We start from the raw sequence: 24,391 nt of genomic DNA, 5'->3' as shown, positions 1-24,391 counted from the left end.
CTAGATTCATTAGGGTGATTTTTGAAAAATTATTTATTGGCTGTGTTGGGTCTTCGTTGCTGCGTGTGGGCTTTCTCTAGTTGCTGCGAGCGGGGGCTACTCTTTGTCGCGGTGCGCGGGCTTCTCTCGTTGTGGTGCGCGGGCTCTAGGGTGCGCGGGCTTCAGTAGTTTCACACGAGCTCTAGAGCTCAGGCTCAGCAGTTGTGGCGCACAGGCTTAGCTGCTCCGCGTCATGTGGGATCTTCCCGGACCAGGGCTTGAACCCTTGTCCCCTGCATTGGCAGGCGTATTCTTAACCACTGCGCCATCAGGGAAGCCTCATTAGGGTGATGTTTTACTCCTATCATTTCTTCTTCACTTATTAGCAGGACTACTTCCATAATGAGAAATTCCTCTTATCCACTATTTGATTATGCTGTTGAATTCTTCTGACAAGACATTAATAGTCTCTTTGCTTTTTTTGAAAATAAATTTATTTATTTTATTTATTTATTTTTGGCTGCGTTGGGTCTTCGTTGCTGTGCGCAGGCCTTCTCTAGTTGCCGCGAGCGGGGGCTACCCTTCATTGCGGTGCGCGGGCTTCTCATTGCAGTGGCTACTCTTGCTGCAGAGCACGGGCTGTAGAGTACAGGCTCAGCAGTTGTGGCGCACGGGCTTAGCTGCTCCGCGGCATGTGGGATCTTCCAGGACCAGGGATCGAACCCATGTCCCCCGCATTGGCAGGCGGATTCCTAACCACTGCGCCACCAGGTAAGCCCAGTCTCTTTGCTTTTTAATACATTTCCCTGTACATTTCTTACTTCAGACCTGACATCAGTCTCACTGGAGGCACTCTGCTACAAAACCACTTAGGGGTTGCTGGGGAAGGTGGTGGATGCTGGGTGCAGTTGGCCAGTGTGTATTGTAAAAGCTGGACACTGGAGAAGCCCTGTGCACTGCAGGAGCCTGTGGATCCAGCACAACAGAACCAGAACCAGGAAAGGAAACTCTTCCTCCAAGTGTCTCCAGCACCCTCTACTGACAAAGCTTAATATCATGCCAGAGAGCACAGAACAAAATAAGGGCTCAGATGCATTTTCATAGAACAGGCAATGAAGTCTGAATTTAGAACAGAGATATAATGCATTGATAACTGGCAAAATATGCAGATTTTACTCAGTCCCCTATTTATGGATTTTGTATTTATTTCCAGACTTTTGCTCTTATCAGTATTCAGCAGGATTTTAACCAAATCAGACATCATTTGTTCACTCATTTAACATTAGTAGAAGGCTAGTGTAGGCTTCATTTTTAAATGGCTTGTACTCTAGTACAAAAGGTGAAATTATGCAAATAACTGTAATGCAAAGTAGAATTTTCTGGGTATCAACTCAGTTCTCCCTAAGTCCTAAGGAATTAAGATCACTTTCAGCTGCACCAAGCAAAAGGGACTTAAAGGAGGTGCTAACCAATTCAAATGGACCTTCAAGATGGTGTGGGATCTTACCCGAGAAGGCATTTCAAGAAGATGGAATGTGAGCTGAGGCATCAGGTCAGGAAACCTGCCACATTCAGGCAGAACCTTCTTCTGTTCCAGCTTAGAGCATAAGTTCTCTGAGTGTGGTTCCCAGAGCAGCAGCACATGTACATTTCAGGCCCCATCCACTGCTGGGAACAGGTCCAACAGTCTGTGTTTCAACAAACCCACCAGGTGATTCTGAACCACAGGCGGAGAGTATATGGAGACTGGTAAAACAGAAAAGTCATCTCCAAATTTTTGACATTGTGCCTATATTGATAAAACATCTAGGGTTATGCATATCTATGTATGTATATTTCTTTATAAGGTAATATGCACTGTGTATTAATCTTATGTAAATTATAAGACACATGACAATAGATATAAAAACATAAAATAAGTAGGAATACAAGCTCTAGTACGTTTTTCTAGCACTCCACAGATCATCTTGACCATCCCAGTTTGGAGGTCACTGAAGCAGGCAGTGGCCGTGTGGTGGAGGCTCTCCTGTAGGGTCCTTCTCCATCTGGTGGAAAATAGAAAGGCAAGTCAGGGTCCTGCTTGGGGCCTCATGTGGGGGCTGTGGGGACAGGTGCTGAGTGTGTTGGTGGAGAGTGGAGCAGGGAGGCCACCGAAGCGGCCATTCAAGATTTTCTTGGAGAAAACTGTCTCTCCTACTACAATCCTCCTCCCCAGACACTGGGGCAAGCTTCTGAGCAGCAGAAAAACTGCCATCACGAACATGTGAATGTTCAGTTTCCCCAGCTACACTGAGTTTTTTGGGGGTCAAGGATCTCTGGTTTTCCCCTACCCTCCTCCACTGTGCCTTGCAGCATTGTTCAGATTTAGTTTTTTAACCTGTTGATATTCTTACTGGGTTCGCAATTGAATCTGCAGATCACGTTCGGAGAATTTACATTTTTACAATAATTTTCCAGTCCATGAACAAATATCTTAGTTCTACTTTAATATTTCTTATTAAAGTTTTTACAGAATCTACCATAATGTTCGTACGTATCTGTTGTGAGGTTAACTATGTACTTCACGTTTTCTCACCATCCTAAGCGGATGTTTCGTGGTACAACTCACCTCACCTTCCTTTGCGGACTTTCTAAAGGTTGTGACCCCAAACGCTATCTGCTCAGAGCCCGGGCGCGCACACCACACCACGCGGCCGCCTCTGCTGCTCCGTAGGCAACCTCCCGTTGCAGCCCCGCCCGTTCTCCCACCTCGAAGGCTGAATGGGAGCTCAGAAGTTAGCGTCCGCCCGCCCGCCCGCCGGTCCGGAAGTCAGCTGTCCCATCCGCCCCCGCGGGTCCGGAAGTCAGCCGACATAGCCCCCAGCTCCGGAAGTCGGAGGCCGGCGGGTACTGAAGCCTAGAGGTCCGCCCTTTCCCCGCGTCCGCGTCCGCGCCCGCGTCCGCGCCCGCAGGTTAGTGTCCGCGGTGGACGCCCGGGCTGTTCCGCCGTCGCGGGTGGGAGGTGCGGGGTGGGCTGGGGGGCGGCTCCCGCAGCCGGGGTCCTGCCGGGAGCGCGGTCTCGGTACCCGGCCCGGCTCAATGCCCCGGAGGCCTGGCGGCGTGCGAGCCGGGCGGGGCGCCCGGTGTGGCCGCAGGGGTCAGCGGGGCGTGTCTAGGGTGGCTTGTGCCGGTGACAGGCGTGATCTCGCCCCGCGGGCGGCTGAGTCGCGCGTGGAGACAGATGAGGCATGTCAGGGGAAGGAGCCGGTGATGTCCCAGGATCCTGGCTTTGTTTGTGTGAACTGAATTAACTATTTGTTGTCAGAAATTTGACTTGACTTCACAGGGAATATCTGAAAAGCTACCCAGAACGGGGTCCCTGGAGCCAGCAATTCGAGCGTATTGTAGCGTGCAGGGCAGAATTCTCCACGTGTGGAAGATCAATCCCCTTTGCTGACTCGTTCATTAAACCGGTGCTCTGGACTCTCCGGACCCTCCGCTCCCTCTGCTGGGTGCAGACTGTTCTTCGTGGCAGCTGTAGGAGACCGCAGAGCTGGCTTTTTCGGTCAGTGCCAATACAGACTCAAACCATGATGAGACTTTCAGTTCCCTTTTTCAGAGGCCAGCACAGGGAAATGAGGGTGTTCTGGTAGGTTCCGGTAGGGTGCTGGAAGTTTGAAGCCTGCTGGGGGCTAACGGTTTCCAAGAGACTGAGGTTTCCAGGTAGGAAGGGAGCAGGTGATGATCAAGTGCTTGTTGATGCTTTGTGAGTCGGAGCAGGGGACAAAGCCCCAGTGCAACCATTACAACTGAGCAGAGAAGAACCTTCCTTACAGGTCTCTGGGGGATTAAGTGACTTGCCCGACCACAGAGACTGCAGTCAGCACGGGCTGACTGGTTCCTGAGCCTGTGTGGGCCTTGCTAGTGGGCAGCCTGGCTTCCTGTTCTGGAGAGGAGCTGGGTTCTTGTCTGTTGGCAGTGGCTCGAGGGCTCCAGCTGTCTATCTGCCCTTCCCCAGCCCCCCGGTCTCCTGTTGAAAGTGGTGGCAGCACGTTCCAGGGATGTATATGCAGGTGGAGACACGCACCAGTTCCTGCCTCCATCTGAAGAGGGCTCCAGGCATCAGGTCCTGGTCCCTGCTGGTTGGTAAGGATGTTCATATTTCTTCTCAAGTTAAAAATCTAACTTTAAAAAAGGATGAAAATTAAACTAAATTTTTCCGTGGTTCTACTACCCCAAGATATAGCAACTATTGTGCCTTTCCAACTTTTATCCTCTACGCGTGCTTTTACAGATGATGTGTGTCTGTCTTGTCTTTTCTCACCATTTAACATCCTTTGGTTATACTCTGCATGCTCTTCTGAGGTCCCCGTACTTCCCCTTTTGCTTGTTTTCATACACCCAGTCCCAGGTATCTGATTTATGTCAGGGCCCACATGATGGAGACAGTGAGGAGTAAGGCGGCGGGGGCCCTGGCCTCCATCCCTGTCAGTACCCGTTGGAGGGCCCTGCACTCCCTGGGCAGCTGCACCATGTTGATTGGAACCTAGGTGTGTGGGGAGATGCTGCTGTGCCTTCAGCAGCCTGGCTCTGGGCCTTCTTTCCCAGGACTCTGCCTGATTTGTCTCATGTGCCGGGTTGTGATTCTTTACCTTCACTCTTGTCTTCATTCCACACAATGTGCCATCAGTGGGTAAAACCCACGTCAGGTTCCTCTTTCTGGTTCCCCCGTCAGCTCTGCAACCTCACGTAGACATGTGTCCAGTGAATACTGTGACTAGTGTAGAACATTCTTCTGAACAGACTTCCCGGTTGTTTCCCCCACTTCTGAGCCTGGTGGTCTTCTTGCCCCCTGCTCCCTGTGCTCAGCCATCCCTGGCAATGGGAAGGGCCTGCTTACCTGGGTCTGTGGGTCCTGGGAGGAGTTGGGCTCTGGGCTGGTGGTGGCCCAATGGGAAGGTACCTGCTTTCTCCTCGCAGGAATCTTGTCGATTGGCCTGGCTGCTGCCTACTACAGTGGAGGTGAGATGCATTATCTGCCCCCCAGGAACTTCCTCAGCTGATTGGAAGAGGGAAAAAAGGAAAGCCCATCATTTGTAATCTGCCAGGGCATGGCTTTGGGGACCGCCTCTGCCTCTAAATTGTTTGTGGATGTGGCCCACTTCCATGTGCTGGTGTGTCCCCCGCACCTTACGTTTTTCACTTATATCTTCAGCATTTTCATATATCATAAAATATTCTTCAGAAAGGCACTCTTGTGTCTGCCTCATGTTCTGTTGCAGGGATGATCTGTGCTTTCAGCGGCTCCCTGTAAGCGTTCCCACCTTTCTGCTCTCACTCACCATGCTGTGATTGTCATCATGAGTAGACACCCAGGGGGAGAGTGAGGGCAGAACTGGTGGAGCACGTCCTGTCCCAGGTGACAGGGCCCGCAGTGCTAGGTGGCCATGGTGGGGGTGGGGTGTCCTTGCAGGCATGGGCAGCAAGCCAGGCCCCCAGGTGCCACTCCTGCCCTTGGTCGGGGAAGCAGCTGTGCTGGGGAGGGGGCACCGTGTCTGGGCACGTTGGCCTTTGCCCCTCTGCTGCCTTCCCTCGCCTGATTGTTTCCTGTGTTTGCTCCCCAGATAGTCTGGGCTGGAAGCTCTTCTATGTCACGGGCTGTCTATTCGTGGCCGTGCAGAACCTGGAGGACTGGGAGGTGAGGCCAGTGCAGGAAGGGTGCCCAGGCTTTTGGGCTCCTGGGCTTCCCTGCAGTGCAAATCAAAGTAGGAAGAAAGGCTCCAGGGGCCTAATGCCCCGCTCCATCCTGAAACTTGAGCTTAGTGGTTTCTGGATAGCAGGACTTGTCCTCTGGACATTGCCTGTCTGTGACCATCCCTAGGCGAAGGAATCCTCTAAAGCTGTTGTTCTCCCAGAAGTTCTCCTAGAATAGAAGGGAAAGGCCACCTCCCTCGCCTCCCTTTTGTCCCTCTTCACGTGTCCTTTGGGTCGCCTGGCCCCAGTATTGCTCTCTGACTGCCGATCTCCATTCCCTCGTTTGATGACCTTGCCCACTGTGCTCGCTTCTCTTGAGTGCGGAGAGGAGAGGCTCCTGCTTTTCACACCCCAGCCCCTGGAGGGATCAGGTTGCAGGGGTTTGGGGTTCTGACTGGGATGGGAAGGAAGAGGGGCTGCCTCCTTGAGTGTCTGCTCTGGTGAGGGTGGGGACACAGTCGGCAAGTCTGTGTGTGTTGGGCTGGCTTACAGGCTAGCAGCCAGGTGACTGCCTTGTGTCTGGTGTTCTAGGAAGCCGTCTTCAATAAGGGCACCGGGAAGGTCGTGCTGAAGACGTTCAGCTTGTATAGGAAGCTGCTGACTCTCTGCAGAGCAGGCCATGATCAAGGTGAGGCGTGGGGAGTGAACAGGACACAGGTTACTCTGGGATGGACGGAGGGCGGCGAGCGTCTGTGTGTGATGGCAGGGAGCAGGCTTGAGGCCTGGAAACGGGCTGGGTCCAAGCTGGCCACTCAGTGACCAGAGCTGTGTCCTGCCTCGTGGATGCTGTGTACCCCAGATGTGCCCTGGCCCAAAGGAAATTGCTGGGCAGCCCCCAGCTTAGTGACTGGCCGCTAGAAACCAGGAAGGCATTTTCCAGCAGTTGGGGAAAACGAAGCAGAAAGCTGGGCAGCACTGTGTTTAGCCGCCCCCTGACATGTTAGACTGAGAGAAGGGGTGGGCTTTTCAAGGCAACGGTGGGCCTGCTGGACATTCCTTCTCACCCAGACTGGACATTAACCAGCAGCCACACAACCCTGCACTGCGGTCACTGACCTGTGACATCTAAGGCCAGGGTCTCGGCATCCTCTGGGGCCCAGCCTCAGACATGGCGTGACACGTGCTCTCTGCTTCATGACAAGCGTGATGTGATCCTCTGCATCGTGGCCCCGAAGCAACTGTGCCAGCACCCAGGTGGGAGGGGCAGGGTGGGTGGGGGACACGGCCACTGACAGGGCCCTGCCCACAGTGGTGGTCCTGCTCAGTGACATCCGGGACGTGAACGTGGAGGAGGAGAAGGTCCGGTACTTCGGGAAGGGCTATGTGGTGGTGCTTCGGTTTGCCACGGGCTTCTCCCACCCCCTCACGCAGAGTGCTGTAATGGGCCACCGCAGGTAAGCTGAGGACAGGTGACTTGATTGGCCAGGGCTGCCCCTTGCCCTCGCCCCCAGTCAGGTGGTCCTCCCCAGGGACTGCCCAGCACGGCAGGGCATGGAGAGAGGCCTCAGGAATGTGGGGGAGGAGGTGAGGCCGGGGGGCCAGGCCTGCCACCACCCACTAGGGGGGAGGTCAGGGGTCCCCACAGGGACAGAGAGGGGATGGGGACGTCAGGGGTCCCTGGTGGGCATAGAGAACTGGGCTAGTGTCAGGTGAGGGTGGGGATCAGGACTGAAGGTGCTGGGTCCTAGTGGGTTACCCTGGAGGTAGATACCTGGGGTGAGACTGGTATGGTCTTGTGGCTGCTGCGGGGTGGCCAGTACCTCTGTCACAATAACCCACCCTTCCTCCTGGTGCCGGTCTGGACCAGTGATGTGGAAGCCATCGCCAAGCTCATCACTACTTTCCTGGAGCTGCACTGCCTTGAGAGTCCCGTGGAGCTGTCTCAGAGCAGTGACAGTGAGGTCGATGGCCTCGGGGACCAGAGCTGACCTCCACGGGACCCCCGCCTTGGTTCTGGTGGGGCCCCAGCAGGACTGATGGGCCGCCTACAAATCCTCCTCCTCAGCTCCTGGCTATGTCCCTGGAAGCCCCAGGGCAGGACCCTCAGCCGTTCCTGCTGCTTGCTTCTGTCCTCTGAGCAAAACCACAGTGGGACCTTCTCTGCAGGCTCCGAGGGGTCCAGAGAGGGCACAGGCCTCAGATCTGTCTCTTCCTGGAATCAGACAGCCTGCTGGGGCAGTGGCCTGGTGTGGACAGGCCAGATGTGCTAGCTGTGTGGGGCTCAAGGCCTCTGAAGCGGGAAGCAAGAACACCCAGGGTCCCAGGGTGTGAGGGCCAGGGCTGAGCTCTTTGGGTTGGGAGGTTCACCAGGACCAGGTCCTGAGGGTTGTGGTGAGGTGCCAGCGGGCCAGTGCAGGGCCAGCAGCTGGGTTAGGCTCTGAGGATGCTGCCGCCACATGTCATCCCCAGGAATCCCATCTCCTGCCCTGCTCCCCATGCCCGTTCCTCCCCGCAGGCGGACGTCCTCAGTGGTCAGAAGTGAGGTGCTTGCCTGCGGAGCTGCTGGGGCTCAGGGTGGACGCCAAGGGGCACACCTGGGTGGTGTGCTGCAGCCACTCCTGAGGCTTCCACAGCCCCCAGACCGCTGTCCACTCAGGTGGCTCATCTCGAGTCCAACCAGGATTGCAGCCGGGCTCTCACAGAGAGGATAACCTCCTGCCCCTGCCCCCAGTGTAGGCAGAAGTTCTCTCTTCTAGCCTCGTGCAGCATTTAAAAACCTGGACCCATCCCTCAGAACCCAGATTCCCAGCTTCTCTCGCACTCTGGTGCTGGGCTTGTGTGTTTGGGCCCAGAATCGCTGGGCTTATGGCTGCCCCTCAGCAGCGCCTGAGCAGCTAGCTGCAGCCACCCTCGTGGAGTCGGTGCCAGCCACACTGACCCTCAACTGCACTATTGGTTTTCTCCTGCTTTCTCTGAACCTAGGCTCCTCCGAGGTACAGCATGTGCCCAGAGCACCTCTGAGTGAGGGACCCATGAGGCTGTGCACCTGGGAACGGCTGCATGGATCAGGGGTTCTGAGGCTGCCTGGGTGAGAGACAGCAACTTCCAGGGAACTCCAGAGAAATGAGATCCTCTCCCTTATCAGTGGTGGCTGCCAGCCAGCCCTTAGTTTGGGCACAAGGTCATTTAAACATGCCAAAGTTAGGTTTCTAAATGGTTAAACCTGAAATACTTTTTTCTTAGAAGGTGTGAAACAGCTATGGTTGGTTTCTTGTGTGTTTGCCCCTGGGCTGGAGGAGGGAGGGCGTTTCGCCAGCTCCCCTCTCCCAGGGCTGGGTTGGGCGAGGAGGGTCTCCAGACCATCGTGAGGGCCAGTAACTAAGTCTTTCAGATTTCTGGCTTCCACTCTCCTTTTTATTTTGAAAGAATTAAAGTTCTAATGCTGATCACTGCATAGGCCCAGAGTGTCTTTTCCTTCCATGTTTACTCTTGTTTCTGTGGGCGCTGTCTGCTGGAATGGCTGCCCAGGGCTCAGGAGGCGCACGTGGGGCTGGGTGCAGCTGGATGAGGGTGCAGGGAGGACGACAGCCTGAGCTTGGCCCCCTCCCCTCAGGGGTCCTGACCCGAGTCAGGCCTGGCGCCGGCTGCCTCACCCAGATCCTGCAGCAGAGCCTGCAGCCGCCGCAGGCTGGGGCGCACATTCTCCTCCAGCCACTCCTCCACCGCGTCTGGGTAGAAGACACGCTGCAGGGCAGCCTCCAGCTCCCCCACGAGAACGCTCCACCTGGCCAGGAGACTGAAGACCAGGAGGCAGTGAGCCTGCCTGGCGAGGGCCCCGGGGCATACCTCATGGCCTCCAGAACCCCACGGGTCAGTACCTCCCGTACCTCAGTTTACTCATCCATAGAACAGGGCCGTTAGCACCAGCCTCATAGGGTTGTTGGGAATAAGTGAATGACTGTCACAGTTTGACCTCTGAAACTAGAAGGCACTTCACAACTGGCTGGCAGGGTTTTTCTTGGTGCATGAACCTGTTGACAGTTGACTGCATCTTACACTCAGTAGGGACAGTCTGTGTTGGCCTCAGAGCCAGGAGAGCACTGGGGAGGGCTGGCTGGGACCCTGTCCCCATGGTGACACATGCAGCTGCAGGGCCAGGATCAGCCCTAGGCAGTCTGGTTCTATGGTGAGCCCTGGACCCTGCTCAGGGCATCTGGTGACCCTCACCCTCTCAGGCAGGAACGCCCCAGCTTCTCTAAAGCCTAAAGGCACAGCTGATTCCGTTGAGTCACCTAGGAATCCACGGCTGCAATACCTAGAAAGCTTGTCCAGAAAGCTGCCAGCATGCAGTAGAGGGTGGGCAGCCTCGGGGATGGGCACGGCTGGGAGGGGTGTGGGCTACCTCAGTGCCTGGGGCTGGATGTGCTGGATCATGACGGGGTGGATGAACTTCCGTCTGCGATGGTAGGGGCTGAACCAGCCGGTCACATACCTGGGGGCAAATCCACACACATAGGTAGGCACGCTGTGGCTCGTAAGGCAGACTCGGTGGTTGTAAAATAAGACCTTTGAAAATCTGGTAGAAATTTTAAAAAGTTGTTTTCCGCCCAGAAAGTCTTGCAGGATTGGCTGGCCCTCACCCTGCCGGGTGGGGGGGTCACTCCCCTGCCCACTCACCTGTCCCTCTCCAGCAGCGCATCCACAGAGCTGCACAGATGGAGGCTGACTTGTGTGATGAGGTTCAAGATGTCGCTGCCAGGGAAGGAGCCGGCCCTCTCACTGCACAGGGAGCCGCTGTGCTGAGGATGCATCCAAATATGGGGGGACAGGCAGGGCTGGGGGTGAGGGTGTTACCTCCTGAAATCCGTTGCTTCCAAGCTCGAAGTCCCGAGAAAGTTCTCCACTCTTGCTTTAACGTTTTCGGCAAAGCCTCCTAAAACCAACCACAGATGGAGGTTGGAGGGGCCTCTGGAGGAGGAGGTGGCCTGGACTCTGTGCTGGCTGGACCTCCTGGCCCTCAGGCATGGGTGGTGGGCAAAGCAACTGAGAAGGACTGCCGGCCAGGCCCAGCTGGGCACATGCTGACCTCAGGGATGGGTTAGCCCAAGGCTACTGCAGCCTGGTAGGGAGGTGAGGACATGCTGGAGGCTCTGTGCTGCCTGCCTCCTGGGGAAGGGGTGCCAAGGCCAACGCGCTCCTATTAGCACAGGCATCTGCTCTGTTGTCTGTACCTTTCCCCAAAGAGTTCAGAACTGACACTTCAAAAAAGGATAAGCCAGAGTCCCAGTATCTGTCCTTCCACCTCCCTGTAGCTCAGCACAATACAAAGTGTGTTTATTTTTCAGTCCTCACTTTCCTCAACCACCTCGACGTTTTTCTGTGCCAACACCACATACGTTGCTACTTAAATTCCCACCTGGTCCCGTATAATATGCAGTTTATGTAACCAGGGCCTCGTCACCAACCTTGCCTGCTGGTCTCCTCTGTCTCTAAGCACCTATGCCCACACCTGGCTGCTCCCTCGAGAACCAGAAGTGAGGGAGCTGCCCCTCTGGGGCCACACCCACCAGCACTGGGCATTCAGGCTATTTATGCAGCGAAGGTGGGCCCTCTCCTGCACCCTATCCATGATGAATTTTCTTGTGGGTTCACTGTGCCTGCGGGGCATGTCCCCCTAACTTCCTGGTCTGTGTCCTGGTTTAGGCTCGAAGACCCGGGCTGCAGTGGGGTGGGTGGGTGGCTGAGCCGGGGCCATGGGTGTGTTCCCCTCTCCTGCACCGGTTGGAAGACCACAGTCCAGCCCCAAGGAGGTGGCAGTTGGGGGCCCCGGGCACTAGGCTTCCTGGGAGGAGCAGGGGACCATACCATGTAGAAGCACCTGCAGACAGACAGCCAGGGACGGGATTCCCACGGGCAGCAGCTCGCACAGCACAGAGAAGTGGTCATACCTAAGTCCGTGGGAGAGGGGCGCTCAGCACAGCAGATGCTCAAACACGAGCCACCGCGAGACAGGACAGGGATCTAGAAGCTTCTGCAGAGCGTTTGCTGCTTCCGGAAGTTTCCATGGCTTTGCAGGAACCCCACCCAGAGTGACCTGCCTGGGCTTAATGCTCTGTGGTTGCCACCCTGAAATCCCTAAGTTAACCTCTGACTCAGCTTTATGAGTGAGGGCTGAGGTCCAGTGGGTCAGCCCTGCCTCCTGCTACCTCCTGTGGGTTCAGGGCCTCCTGCTCTTGGTGTCAGGGCCACCTGGCCTCCCCCTCAGGATGGGACCTGAGGCCAGGACTTGCCTGGGACCAGGGGTTTACCTGTAGCTCTACTTTTCAAATGGTGTGAAATCCTAAACAAGCCGAAGTCTGTCCTCATGGTTCTCCCAACATGACCTCGGGCAGGGGGGCAGGGCGGGGTGAACATGCAGAGACGTGTGGTTCGGACAGGGCATGGGCCAGGAGGGCCAGTGCCCTAGGGCCCTGAACACCCCGAGCAGCGTCCCCTCTGCAGAGTGTGGCGTGAGGGGCTTGACCCCAAGTGGCTTGTTTTGTGCAGCTGGTCCTTCCACACCCTCCTCAGAGGGCCGGCTGCTTCCCCTTGACCGAATGGCGGGAAGGACTGAGGCCCAGACTGGATGGGCCGAGGAGGGCGGTGTGTCCTAGGTGACGGGAACCGCTTTGACCCTCCCGGGAAAGGCCGGCCCCGAGAACATCCCTGGGGCCTGCATGGCCTCACCTCTGCCAGCCAGTCAGGACGATGCCCTGCAGCGTGTCCGCTGGCACGCTGCCCGCCACCTGCAGCCACTGCACGTGGTTTCTGAGGTGGTGCTCGATGGGGGTCAGGGCCTGGCTTGCCCCCGTGGCTCCCTTGAAGGCACTGGCGGCCCAGAGCCAGGAGAAGCCGCTCTTTCGGTATTTCTCCATGAGGAGCGCTGGGTGAGCAAGTGAGAGGTGTGAGTGGCAGACCCTGAGGAGGTGCAGCCGGGAAGCCCGAAACACACACTCGTCCGGGTGGAAAACCGGGAGGAGCCCATGACCGCTGGGCTCTGTTCTGGTACTGACCCTTGCTGTGGACGTCCAGGTCGGCCCCGTAGTCCCAGAGCACAGGCTCCACCAGCTGCGGCACCCTCGATGCTGGGGGTGGAGAGAGGCTGTGAGGGCGTGTCCCTCTAACTCTCCCTTTTTGCGTTAAAATGAATTTAAGTACAGACTCAATACTATGCTATGATTTTGGCTGTAAATGCCGCAGCCACAAGCCCAGCTGGCTTTGGAAGTGACTGGACACTGCTGGAGCTGCCAGGGGTGAGCCCCAGGCCAGCGGTCCCAAAGCTCCCTCGAGGGGGACATGCTGTCTGCACGCGGGGCCGGCCCAGGTGCAACAGGAACATACCGCTAAGTGGACTTAATTGTAATTAATTAAAACCCAAGTGGCCACATGTGGTAGAGGCTGCAGCGAGGACACCTGGGTGGGCCTTGCGGAAGCATGGGTCATGACCTCCCTGTCTCAACCTAGAGCCTCAGGCAGGCTGGGCCCCAGAGGGCTGGGGGCCCACTGCTTCCCTCCACCAGCCGGTGTGAACCTCAGTAGAGGCCCCTGCAGGGCTGGCCGTGCAGGTGTGTGGGGCCGAGGCCCCTAGAAGCACTGGAAGCTCTCAAGTGCCACCAGGGGCCCTTGCCGCCCCGCACCCCTGCCTTTTGATGGCCAGCGCCCCTCGGGGCCTCGTGCTGCTCTCTGGGTCAGATCTCTCACAACAGTACTCCTGGCAAGACTCCAGGAGGCCTTCTAGGGGAATGGCATTTTCACATGAGAAACGGTCCTAACAGGATGGTCTGGAGTTAGCTTTGGTGCGGATCTACTACACGGTCTCTCCTTGACAGTCGGGGGCTCAGAGTAGCTCGGCTTCCTTCCCTCATGGCACCAGGAAGCGCCCTGTGGAGCTTGGCCGGCCCCCCAGGGCCATGCCTGGCCGACCTGAGAGCTGGTCCTCGGGGATGTCCCGCAGCATGTCGTCCCACACCAGGGGCGTCGTGGTGGGGTGCTGGGCCTGCACGTGGCTGGCCACCGCCTCCATGTAGGACAGACACAGCTCTGCTCTGGTGTTGGGCTCCTGCTGCAGCCACTGTCTTGAGTCCTCACCCTCTCCGAGGTAGTAGACCTGGGAGGAGACACAGGTGGGTTTGCCCCAGGACCACCCATCCTCACCCATGGGTTCACGCTGTGGCCGGGGAGACTCTCGGGGCAGCTGCCCATGGGGAGGAGACAGTGAAGGGTGCCCTTGCCTTCTGCACCGAGACCCGAACCTCGACTCAAGACTGCCTTGAGCCTGGGCACAGGGGCTCCACAGCAGCCAGAAGGTGGAAATAACCAGACGTCCAACAACACAAGATGGATAAACAGAGTGTGGCCCATCCACACGCTGGAACGTCACTCAGCCACGCTGGAGAAGGTGCCCAGTGAGAGAAGCCCACGCACGGGGCAGGACTCCGTTTATGGGGTGCTTAGGGGGCAACGCAGAAATGGAAAGGAGACTGATAGATGCAGGGGCGGAAGACAGGGGGGCGGGGAGATGAGAGGTCCTGCAGTAGCCGGGGGGAGGGCTGTACAACACTGAGAATGACTTAAAAGTTACCGGATTATTCACTTTAAAGTGGTTACAGCGGTAAATTTTATGTTATGTGTATTTTACTACAAAAAAAGAGATTTTTTTTGAAGAAGAGGATCAAACTCTGGGGTAAAATGTCTACAAACCACCATCCTATCTCAGATGCCCAAGCTCAGACGAGCAGAGGCCTTTGGGTCACTGTGCTCGGTGGCTCGGTATCTTCCTGGCCACTGTGTTTCTCAAGGACAAGGAGGGCACCTCCGGGAACCACCTTTCCAGCCAGTGCTCCACGGCCCTAAAGTGGTATTTCCTTTCTCCCACAGTCCAAAACTGCACTTCTTCAACTGGAAGAAAGGAACCGGCTCAAACTCATGGCCACACTGACCCCGAGGACGTGAATGTGCCGTAACCAGGGGCTGCTCTGCTGCTGTCCTGTGGGTGCCTGCACCCCACTGCACCCTGCTTGGCTTGGCAGGTTCGCCGGCGCGAGATCACCCGTCAGCTGGGACCAAGGCCCTCACTGGGGACATCTCCTCGGCCAGCACTTCTTTATCCTCGGAACTACTTTTCTATTTAAGAGAAGAACCCACGAGGTGGGAGAAGGTGACCTTGAGGTGAAGAAAAGGGGCTGCTGCAGAGCTGGGGGAGCCGCCTGCTGGCAAGGCAAGGCAAGGCACCCACCTCGTCACAGCCGATGTGGAGCCACCGGGCGCCCGGGTGCAGTGCCATCACCTGGTCAATCATGGCTCCAACCAGTGCCAGGGACTCCGCCTTGTGGGGATTCAGGGTGTTGGGGAAAAGTGCCACTTCCCGGAGGTGAGCGAGAGCCTCGTGCTTTAGCACAAACTGTGGGGAGACAACAGGAAAGCTGGTGACCCTGGGGAGGAGCTTGTCCCCGAGCTCCCCGAAGTCCGGCTCCTGCCTCTGAGTCCTGATGGCCTCACGTCTATTAGAGTCCCCGGAGGGGCCGGCAGGGCTGCACTGCGGACCAGAGCCAGGGTGCCAAGTGGGCGGGTCTCTGAGCAACATGGCTGCTTGGTCAACAGCCCTTCTCCCTTCCAACTCTGACTGGGCTGAATGATAAAACGGAAAAGACAGCTTCCCTTCACAATAGAACTACACACGGGTGGACTTCTTGCTCAAGTGAAGGGGCTGGCAAATCCTCTCCCCAAAACAAGTACAAAGTGGAATGATTTGTCCAAAATGACCGTTTTAGAGCTCCAGAAACCAACCAAAGGTGAACAACAAATTGGGAAATGCGTGTTCATGAAAGGCTGCCATAACTTTGGGTAAAAACAGATTCTGCAGCTTCTGCCTAGGTGCTCCCACCCCCCACAATGGCTGGCTGTGGGTAAACCCGGCCTTTGGGGACCTGTCAGTAAAAATGGCAAACTGTTCTGAATTCTGCGGTCCCCATAGGGCGACAGAGGTGACACATGTTCTCCTTACACACCGGCTGGCTGGGGCCACACACACCCAGGGGCCCGAGCAGGCTGGGTGGAAAGCAGAAGCCGCGGCAGACTGAGAACTGCCTGAACCCTGAGTGTGGCCCCCCAATCCTTGTGGCACAAGGGGGGGCCTTATGGGCTCGGGCACAACCACCACCCAAACCCTGCGGAATCATCAGCTGTGAAGACCGAAGAGTGACCCCTAGGGCAAAAACCAAAAACAAGAATACAAAAACAACAGAGGCATCCGTGACCACACACAGCTGGGGAGACAGATTAAATCCAGGCAACTTACACCTACCCATGGGGGGAAAAGTCAGACTTGCTATAACATATGATCTGAAATGTCCAGTTTTCAACCAAAAATTGAGACATGCAAATAACTGGAAAGTGGGACCCAGACTCAAAGAAAAAACAATTCTATGGAAACTGATGCCGAGTGGGCCTAGATGTTGGATTTATCAGACAATTATCTCAAAGAAACTATTACGAATATGTTCCAAGAATTAAAGGAAGGGCTTCCCTGGCGCTGCGGTTAGGAATCCGCCTGCCAATGCAGGGGACACGGGTTCGATCCCTGGTCCAGGAAGATCCCACATGCCGCGGAGCGACTAAGCCCGTGCGCCACAACTACTGAGCCTGTGCTCTACAGCCCGTGCTCTGCAACGAGAAGCCACTGCAATGAGAAGCCCCCGCACCGCAATGAAGAGGAGCCCCCGCTCACCGCAACTAGAGAAAGCCTGCGTGCAGCAACAAAGACCCAACGCGCCAAAAATAAATGAATGAATGAATGAATTTTTTAAAAATTAAAAAAAAAAGAATTAAAGGAAACTATTTACAATAAGGGAAATTAAAAATCCATTCAGGGGGAATTCCCTGGTTGCCCAGTGGTTAGGACTCTGCGCTTTCACTGCCGAGGGCCCAGGTTCAATCCCTGGTCGAGGAACTAAGATCTTGCAAGCCACGCAGTGTGGAAAAAGACAAATCCATTCAATGGGCCCAGCAGCAGATTTGAAATGTCAGAAGAGTCAGTGATTGGAACAGAAGATCAACAGAAATTATTCAATCTGAGTAACCGAGGAAAGGTACAAGAAAATGAACAGAGCCTCAGAGACCATAGGGCAACATCCGAGCTACCAACGCATGAGCAAAGGAGTCCCAAAAGAAGGGGACAGAAAAAAACATGAAGAAATGGCCCCAAACTTCACAAAAGTGAAGAAGCTCATCAAACTCCAAGGAAGATAAAGGCAAAGAAACCCAAACCTGGACACATCATAACCTAAAAGGCACATTTAGGGGAATAACACAATTAATGGCTGACATATGACGTTCATGGTTTGGGAAACTCAACACAGTAAAGAGGTAATTTTCCGCCAAAACTGATATACAGATTTAACACAATCCCAATCAAAATCCCAGCAAGGTTTCTTGTAGATACATAGAGAAACTGGATCTAAAATACATATGAAGAGGCAAAGGAACTAGAATAGCCAGAATAATTCTGAAAAAGAATAAAGTTGGAGGAATCTCACTACCTGATTTTAAGACTTACAATAAAGCTATAACAATCAAGATAATGTGGTATAGACAAAGGGATAACACATAGATCAATGGAACAGAATACGGTCTAGAAATAGATTCTCATAAATGTGGTCAATTGATTTTTGACAAAGGTGCAAAGGCAATACCAAATCTCAAAGAAAGCAGTCTTTTTGACAAATGGTGTTGGCACCATTGGTCAAGCAGTGCCATACTACATGCAAGAAAAATGAACCTCCACCTCACACCTCACACAAAAACTAACCCCAAATGGATCATAAGTCTAAATAGAAAATGTGCAAGTGTAAGACTTTAGAGGAAAACAGGAAAAATCTTCATCACCTGGTGATTGGCAGAGTTCTTAGAAATGACATCAAAAGCATGATGCATCGAAGAGAAAAACCGATAAACTGGACTTCATCAAAGTTAAAAACTTTTGCTCTTTGAAATACACTGTTAAGAGAATGAAAGGACAAACTGCAGATTGGGAGAAAATGTTTGTAAGTCACGTATCTAACAAAAGACTTTGTCCAGAATACACAAAGAATTTAAAAAACTCAACAGTTCAGAAAGTAAAATGCACAAAATCCTTGAACTGTGCTTCACTGCTGAAGAGGGTATTCTGATGCAAGTGACCAGACGTAGAGTCTTCGCCAACCCTGCTGACACCTTGATTTTGGACCGCTGTCCTCCAGACAGTGAGAGAACAAATGTCTGTAGTTTAAGCCGCCTGGTTTGTGGTCCTTTGCTATGGTAGCCCCAGGAGACGAATCCACCGTAAGCGCAGAGCAAGGCCACTTAAGGAGCAGGAGGGCGTGGGACGATGGAGCTGTACTTGAGGCTCTCAGACCAGCTGTGGTGGGGAGCAGGGCGCGGGGTGGGGATGGGCGGAGTGATGCTGGGAGACCCACTGGAGGACTTCACAGCAGGTCAGGCAGTAATTTAGACAAGGATGGTGACAGTGGGACGGAGGGAATGCTGATTCAGGAGGCAGAGGAGCAAAGGGTAGGACCTGACAGTAGACAGGAAATGCAGCTGGTGTCGGGGGTTGGGGATGGTACAGCCCCTCCCTGAGGCTGGAAGGGGCCTCTCAACGGAGACGCCAAGCATACAACTGTAGACTAGAACCCAGGGTCTGCACTAGAGACAGGGGTCCTGGGAGTCACTGAGGACAGGAGAGGGAAGCAGGAGGGGAAATGGCTTTGTCCAGAGAAGGAGTGTGAAGTGAGTAGAGGGCCCTCAAGAGGTGCCATGGGGACAGCCAAGTCCAGTGCAGCTACAGGACAGCACATGGAGAAGATGCCGGGCACAGCCAGAGCCGGGGACCAGGAGGCCATAGGGTTTAGGAGGAGGGGGTTGTGGGTAATGAGAGCGTGTCAGGACCGGAGCCCAGAGAGCACAGCAGGGAGAGTCAACCAGGAGAGCTGGAGGGCAGATGGTGGGAGAGAATCCCTGAACAGGAAGGAAAGCGCCATCACTGGGAGTGAAAGTGAAGATGTGGGGGAAGGACTGCTGATAGATCTAAACGGAGCCTGAGAGCCATTAAATCAGTATTATGTTTAATTTGCTTCCCCTTATCTGAGGCAGACGTGAAAAATATTTTTGAAGATCACATAGGAGCTTGGGAAAATATTTTCAACATTAAGTGAAAAAGGAGAACACAGAAAGCACGTTTTCTTTTTTTTTAATAAAGTATTTTTAAAAAAATATTTATTTATTTATTTTGGCTGTGCCGGGTCTTAGTTGCGGCACATGGGATCCTTAGTTGTGGCATGCAGGATCTTTAGTTATGGCATGCGGGATCTGTTTTTAGTTGTGGCATGCGGACTTCTTAGGCGCAGCATGCATGTGGGATCTAGTTCCCCGACCAGGGATTGAACCCGGGCCCCCCGCATTGGCAGCACAATTGAACCCGGGCTCCCTGCATTGGGAGTGCGGAGTCCTACCCACTGGACCACCAGGGAAGTCCTAGAAAGCACATTTTCTTAATGTTGTATTTCACCTCGCACAATAATAATTTGATGAATACACGTTAAAAAGGAAAACAACCCAGTCTGCAGGGCTCTGTGGGAATCAGGCCCCCCATCCAGCTCTTCCCCTCCCCTCCTTGGACAGAGGGTGCTCCCACCTAGAGCTCCGAGCTCCTCAGCTGTTCACAGAGCCTCTCTGTACAGTGCTGAGCTGCTCCCTGCCTGTGTCTGGCCCCGTCTGTGCACCCCTGAACCCCACACCTGGGTACCAGGTAACTTCCCTTCCTCCCACTTACCTCCATGTGCCCAAATGTCTGCACCAAGGGAATGACCTCCAGCTCATTCAGTGTGGCCAGATGCAGGATCTCTTTGATTTCGGAGGGGCTAGAGAGACCAAGACCACCCAGAGAGGTTCACGTTGGCTTCCACTCAGGCTCCCCCCAACCCCCCTCGTCAGGTTCCTGGGGGAGTCTACTGCGGAAACTAGCAGGGTCGCTAACTCTGAAAAGCCCAATGGATATTCTTAAGTTTTCAGAGAAGACTCCCATGCTAGAATTTAGGAAAACGATGCTCTGTTATATCAAGTAACAGTTTACTTCTTGTGAGAATAGTACCAGCTATTCTGACCCAAACTCGACAAGAGGCTAAAGTCATTTTACAAGAAACTAGGCCACACAAGCAATCATATTTTAGAGCAAGGGTGGGAAGACAGGCCTGAGAACAAACACACCACCTGTTTCTGTACAGCCTGTGACCTAAGAATGGTTTCTGTTTTAAAATTGTTGAGAAAACTCAAGAGAAGAATATTTTGGGACATGTGAAAATCGTATGGAATTCATCCTTCAGTGTCCACAAATAGGGTTTTATTGGAACACAGCCATGCCCACTCATTATTATCACCTGTGGCTGCCTTTGCCCCACTAATAGTTGTAACAAAGATCAGATGGGCTGCACAACCTAAAATATCTACTGTCCGGCCCTTTATAGAAAAGGCTGGTGATCCCTTTAACAAAGGAAAAAAAAAAGAAGTTTCAAGATTCGGGTGGGAGTGTCCCTTCAGGCCAGCATTCCGTCGCTGAGGCCACTGAGGACGCCATGCTGGAAGGGCCCACTGTCTGCTCCACCGTGAGTTGTCATTTGTGAATTTATCTCAACTTCTGTATGTGTTCGAACCATCTCTAAAGTTAACCAGTTCTATAAATGAATTGATTATATAAAGTTCTGTCTTTAAATATACCTTTTTCAAGCTTCACCGGAACCCTGGCACCTTTTTCACTTTCAAAAACAAAGGAACAAAACGTGTTCATTGTAGGAATAAACACGAATACCTCCGCCATCTCACCACATTAATGCTCTGGTTCATGCCCTTCCGGTTTCCTGCCCACACGTACGTGCTGGGAGTTTTACCACATGGAGCCAAGCTGCCCTCCGGAACGGCTGGGCTGCTTTACAGCCCACCAGTGGGAGGCTTGCTTTTGCTCACCCTCGTGGACACAGAGCATTATCATTTTTTTAAAAGCTTCACCAATTTGGTAGCCAAAATGGCATTTCACTGTTATTTTATTACTATCATATACTTATTGGCTATTTTTCTTTCTTTTTTGGGGATCAAAATGTTCTTTGCCCATTTTCTTTTGGGCCATTTATTACTGATTTACATGGATACCCATAATTTTAAAGCCAAGTGGGGTGCACCCATGACCACGCTATCTGGCTTCACTGATTCTGATCCTCTCCCTTTTAATCCTCACTTTCCTGGTGAAGAGCCCACCTTAAACAGTAGCCCTCCTTCCCCTGCATGGACACCTGTCAAAGTGTCCTCCACACACTTCACACCCAGACAAGACTGAAACAGATCACAGCGCTTCCTTGTGGGGGATCATAGCTGATGCTTATTTTCTTTTAAACGTTTCCAAATTCTCTTCAGCGAACATGCTTTATTTTTATGATTAAAGACACGCATTTAACAAGACAGAAGAGGACTGTCCTGCTGTCGTTCAATTCTCGCCTGGCCTCCCCTCCCTTCCAGGTTGCCGCCCCACACACCCCATTTTCTCTGCAGAGGCATCGCCTTGCTTGGCGGCTCGGGTACCTGTATGCGTGCTTGGCCCTCAGCAGCCTCAGGTGGCCCTCGTAGGGAAACATGTCTTCATACTCGATGAGGAGGCCATTTGCACCCAGGGCACGGAACAGGGGGAATATCTGGGGGAGAGGGGGATGTGATGAAGAAATGACTATTTGAACAGAAAGTGACACATGTGAAGCTCATGGACTTGTTCTTCCAGCTGATGGACATGGATTGTAGTTGATCTTTGTATTTTTCCCGTGTACTCCGTGTGACGCCAAATCAAATTCTAATGTAGTGATGTGTTCATTTTATATAAGGGGGCGGAATGGGGGGGGAGCTGGGGCAAGGGGAGCCTACAGGGCTCTGGAGAGTTACTGCAGCACCTGGAAGGAGCCTAGAGGAGGGAGATGAAGGAGGAAAGAGGCTGTCCCATTGTGCTCATGGGGTCCCTCCCCTGGTTCTCCCCCACTTCTTTCTCTACCTTTATCTCAAAGAACATGGATCCCTATCCTCCAGGACTTTTAGGACTGTGTCTACTGTATACAGGACTGAGATTTTCTTCTAGCCTGGCATCACGGCCAGGGGTGGGCGCTGAGGGAGGGGGCTCCTGCAGAAACTTAGAATAGTAACCCACCTCCAGACAAGGGCCACTGTGAGTTTTATGTGATTTGTAGCATTCTTGTTGATGTTGCTATCAGAAGTTTTCTTTCCCCAAGAATATGGGGATGTTCTGAAGCATGCTGGATGGAAGGAGGAAATCAGCTTGGGACTAAGAATTAGCTGGGATAATTGTAAAATGGGTAATCAATAATTGACTACAAATTACAAGAAGAGGCAGATTGTGGAAAGGAGTCAAACCAACCCAGGTCAGTCACTTACACAAATGGAACATAATGGTTACAGCATTTTCGTATTTTCCTCAGCGTTTTTGTTCCTGGCTTCCCTTGTAGCCTTTCGGCCGTCTGACCACTGGGTGGCCTCTTTGGCATTTCTATTGGGGGTGGTAGGGATCCTTGGTGCTGTGGGTGGCTAACAGGCTGCTAAGCTCAGCCTAAGGGTGCCACCCAGCCAACTTGTGGAAACAGGAGGAATAAGAAATTGTTGTCTAAACCTCTCTGTCAGCAGCAGCAGGTAATGAAATGGGGGCTCCAGCTACACATAAGCTGGATCTTCTTTGCCTGTCTTCCACATCTATCCATTTGTCACCATGCTTTTATCTCTTCACACTTGACTTTTTCTTCTCGGCCATTTATTTCCCAATACTGTTTCCCATGGCGTCTATTCACTTTTGTTCTTTTTCTAGTTTAGTCTCCGTTTCTGATTTTTTTTTTCTTTTGCTTTCTAATTCATTCCCGAGTCTGGACGCAATCTTTTCACAACCTCCTTCTGTCTGGCTGTCACATTTCTGGGCTTTTCTATTTCTGACTTATGCTGTTCTTCCATAACTGTATCACTTTCTTAGTATCTCTGCTCTGATTTTGAAATACTGCGGAACTATGTCATCTGCTTTGTGGTCACATGTTCCTGGTGCACCTTCACTGTTACTCAGATCATCATCCTCTTTTTTCTTACAGTGTCTTTGTGTGGCACAACCACACTCCTTTTCTGTTGCTCATTTTTAAATGAGATGTGTTTTCTTGTGTTTCTGAGAGCAGGTTCTTCTGTTTGGGATGGAGCTAGGCCAGCCCAGGGCTCCCTCTGCTGCTGTTACATAAAGGATTAGCAGTTACGGACTTTGTGCAGCTACTGCCACAGCACGTGGTCTCCACTCCCTCTGGATCCCGTCCCCCCAGTATTTGAAACTTCTCTCCACTTCACCCTCAATGTTCCTGCCCAGCTCAATGTGGATCTTTTCCCCAACACTGTGTCCTTAGTGTGGGCTCTGTCCTTCTGGAAGAAGTTTCTGGAAGGTATTTTGGAGTGCTTTGAGGCCTTGGGCACTCATCCTCAAACTGGAGCCAGGGACGACTGGCCCAGTTTCTGACAGACCTTTACTAGTTGGGCTCTTTTCTGGGTCCTCTGGTCTTGACATCGTCTGAATTCTTTTTTCTCTTTCCTCTACCACCCCCTGCCCGGCTGCTAACCCCACGTGGGTGTTGTGCTGTCAGTGGTTTGGCCCCACCCCTTGCGTTTTGGAATTCACGGGGATACCCTGATGCCTACTTTTGATTTAGAGTACATGTGTTTTCTGTGGCTGCCCTAAGAAGTCACCACAAACTGGGTGGCTTGAAACAGTAAGAATTTATTCTCTCACAGTTCTGGAGGCAGAAGTCCAAAATCTAGGGTGTCAGCAGGGCCATGCTCCCCCTCTGAGGCTGTAAGGGGAATCCTTCCTGCCTCTTCCAGCTTCTGGGAGTTTCCAGCACCCTTGGTCCTCCTGGGCTTGTGGATGCATCGATTCTAATCTCTGCCTCTGTCCTCATGTGGTACCTTCCCTGTGTCCTCACATCATCTTCCCTCTGTGTATGTCTCTGTGTCTAAATTCTCCTCTCCTTATAAGGCTACCACTTATTGGATTAGGGCTCACCCTATCTCCATATGACCTCATCTTATGTCAATGACATCTGCAAAGACCGTATCTTTAAATCAGGTCACATTCCAAGGTCCGACAGGTTAGGATTTAAACATATCTTTTTGGGAAACACGATTCGGCTCACTATGAAGAGGTTGTGTGCTTCTTTTGTCCTTTCTGTTTTTCCTTTTCCTATCGTGGTTGCTGTCTGCTTTGTGAGGGGATTTGGGGGAAATTCAAAATCTATGCTGCTGCCACCACCGTGCCCCAACTCAGAACCCACAGTTGTGTTCCAAGCACACGTCTACAGAACACTGACTGTTCACAACTTCATAACCAAACCCAAGGCAAAGTGATTCTCTAGAGGAGAAAGGGAGCTCTCACCTCCGAGAGGTAGCAGACCCTCGGTGGGGCTCCTTTCAGGTCCAGATGAACTAGTCGCATCTTAAATGGTGAGGAACCCGACATCATACTATTTTTTGTGAAGTCATGTGACAAAAAAACCTCTTGTCTGGGCACTTCTTCCTAGTGGAGAAATTCAGGGTTATAGACTCCACAGAGGCTCAACTGGCCTGGTCCTTCCAATGCCTGTTTCAATTCTGATATGAA

At 53.1% G+C, this 24,391-nt stretch overlaps 2 protein-coding genes across 9 annotated transcripts in view; one reads left to right on the top strand and one right to left on the bottom strand.

The window, feature by feature from the left end:
- Positions 1-592: 592 nt before the first annotated feature.
- On the top strand, positions 593-9,104 carry CYBC1 (cytochrome b-245 chaperone 1). Of its 4 annotated transcripts, none has more exons than XM_068529961.1 (9): positions 593-750; positions 2,616-2,930; positions 3,305-3,523; positions 3,977-4,104; positions 4,939-4,980; positions 5,583-5,656; positions 6,244-6,340; positions 6,962-7,106; positions 7,520-9,104. In XM_068529961.1, exons 4-9 carry the CDS (start codon positions 4,020-4,022, stop codon positions 7,638-7,640), a joined length of 564 nt encoding a protein of 187 aa, XP_068386062.1. In that variant the 5' UTR covers positions 593-750; positions 2,616-2,930; positions 3,305-3,523; positions 3,977-4,019; the 3' UTR covers positions 7,641-9,104. The 4 variants fall into 4 exon arrangements, with proteins under 4 accessions (XP_068386062.1, XP_068386063.1, XP_068386064.1 ...); XM_068529962.1 differs by having other exon boundaries at positions 3,284-3,523; XM_068529963.1 differs by lacking the exon at positions 3,305-3,523.
- HEXD (hexosaminidase D) overlaps positions 9,045-24,391 on the bottom strand; it is an 18,152-nt gene continuing 2,805 nt past the window's right edge. The window contains exons 3-15 of one of the 5 annotated variants that reach the window (XR_011071830.1): positions 24,167-24,307; positions 21,295-21,404; positions 19,499-19,586; positions 14,927-15,091; positions 13,615-13,798; positions 12,705-12,776; positions 12,379-12,574; positions 11,518-11,600; positions 10,507-10,585; positions 10,330-10,431; positions 10,055-10,144; positions 9,540-9,683; positions 9,296-9,448 (exon numbers count right to left, since the gene is read on the bottom strand). Coding sequence is in view for 3 of the 5 variants with exons in the window: in XM_068529957.1 (XP_068386058.1) it covers positions 9,262-9,448; positions 10,055-10,144; positions 10,330-10,431; positions 10,507-10,585; positions 11,518-11,600; positions 12,379-12,574; positions 12,705-12,776; positions 13,615-13,798; positions 14,927-15,091; positions 19,499-19,586; positions 21,295-21,404; positions 24,167-24,307 (1,497 nt within the window). In the remaining 2 variants the exon portion in view is untranslated. Of the gene's footprint in view, positions 9,684-9,879; positions 10,145-10,329; positions 10,432-10,506; positions 10,586-11,517; positions 11,601-12,378; positions 12,575-12,704; positions 12,777-13,614; positions 13,799-14,926; positions 15,092-19,498; positions 19,587-21,294; positions 21,405-24,166; positions 24,308-24,391 lie in introns of all 5 variants that reach the window. The other 4 variants (XM_068529957.1, XM_068529958.1, XR_011071831.1 and 1 more) reach the window with 4 other exon arrangements.

This window comes from Eschrichtius robustus, chromosome 20 (genome assembly GCF_028021215.1).
Source record: "Eschrichtius robustus isolate mEscRob2 chromosome 20, mEscRob2.pri, whole genome shotgun sequence".
Classification (NCBI taxonomy): Eukaryota; Metazoa; Chordata; class Mammalia; order Artiodactyla; family Eschrichtiidae; genus Eschrichtius; species Eschrichtius robustus.
Note: the sequence above shows the minus strand (reverse complement) of the source record. Positions and strands in the feature narration are given on the sequence as shown.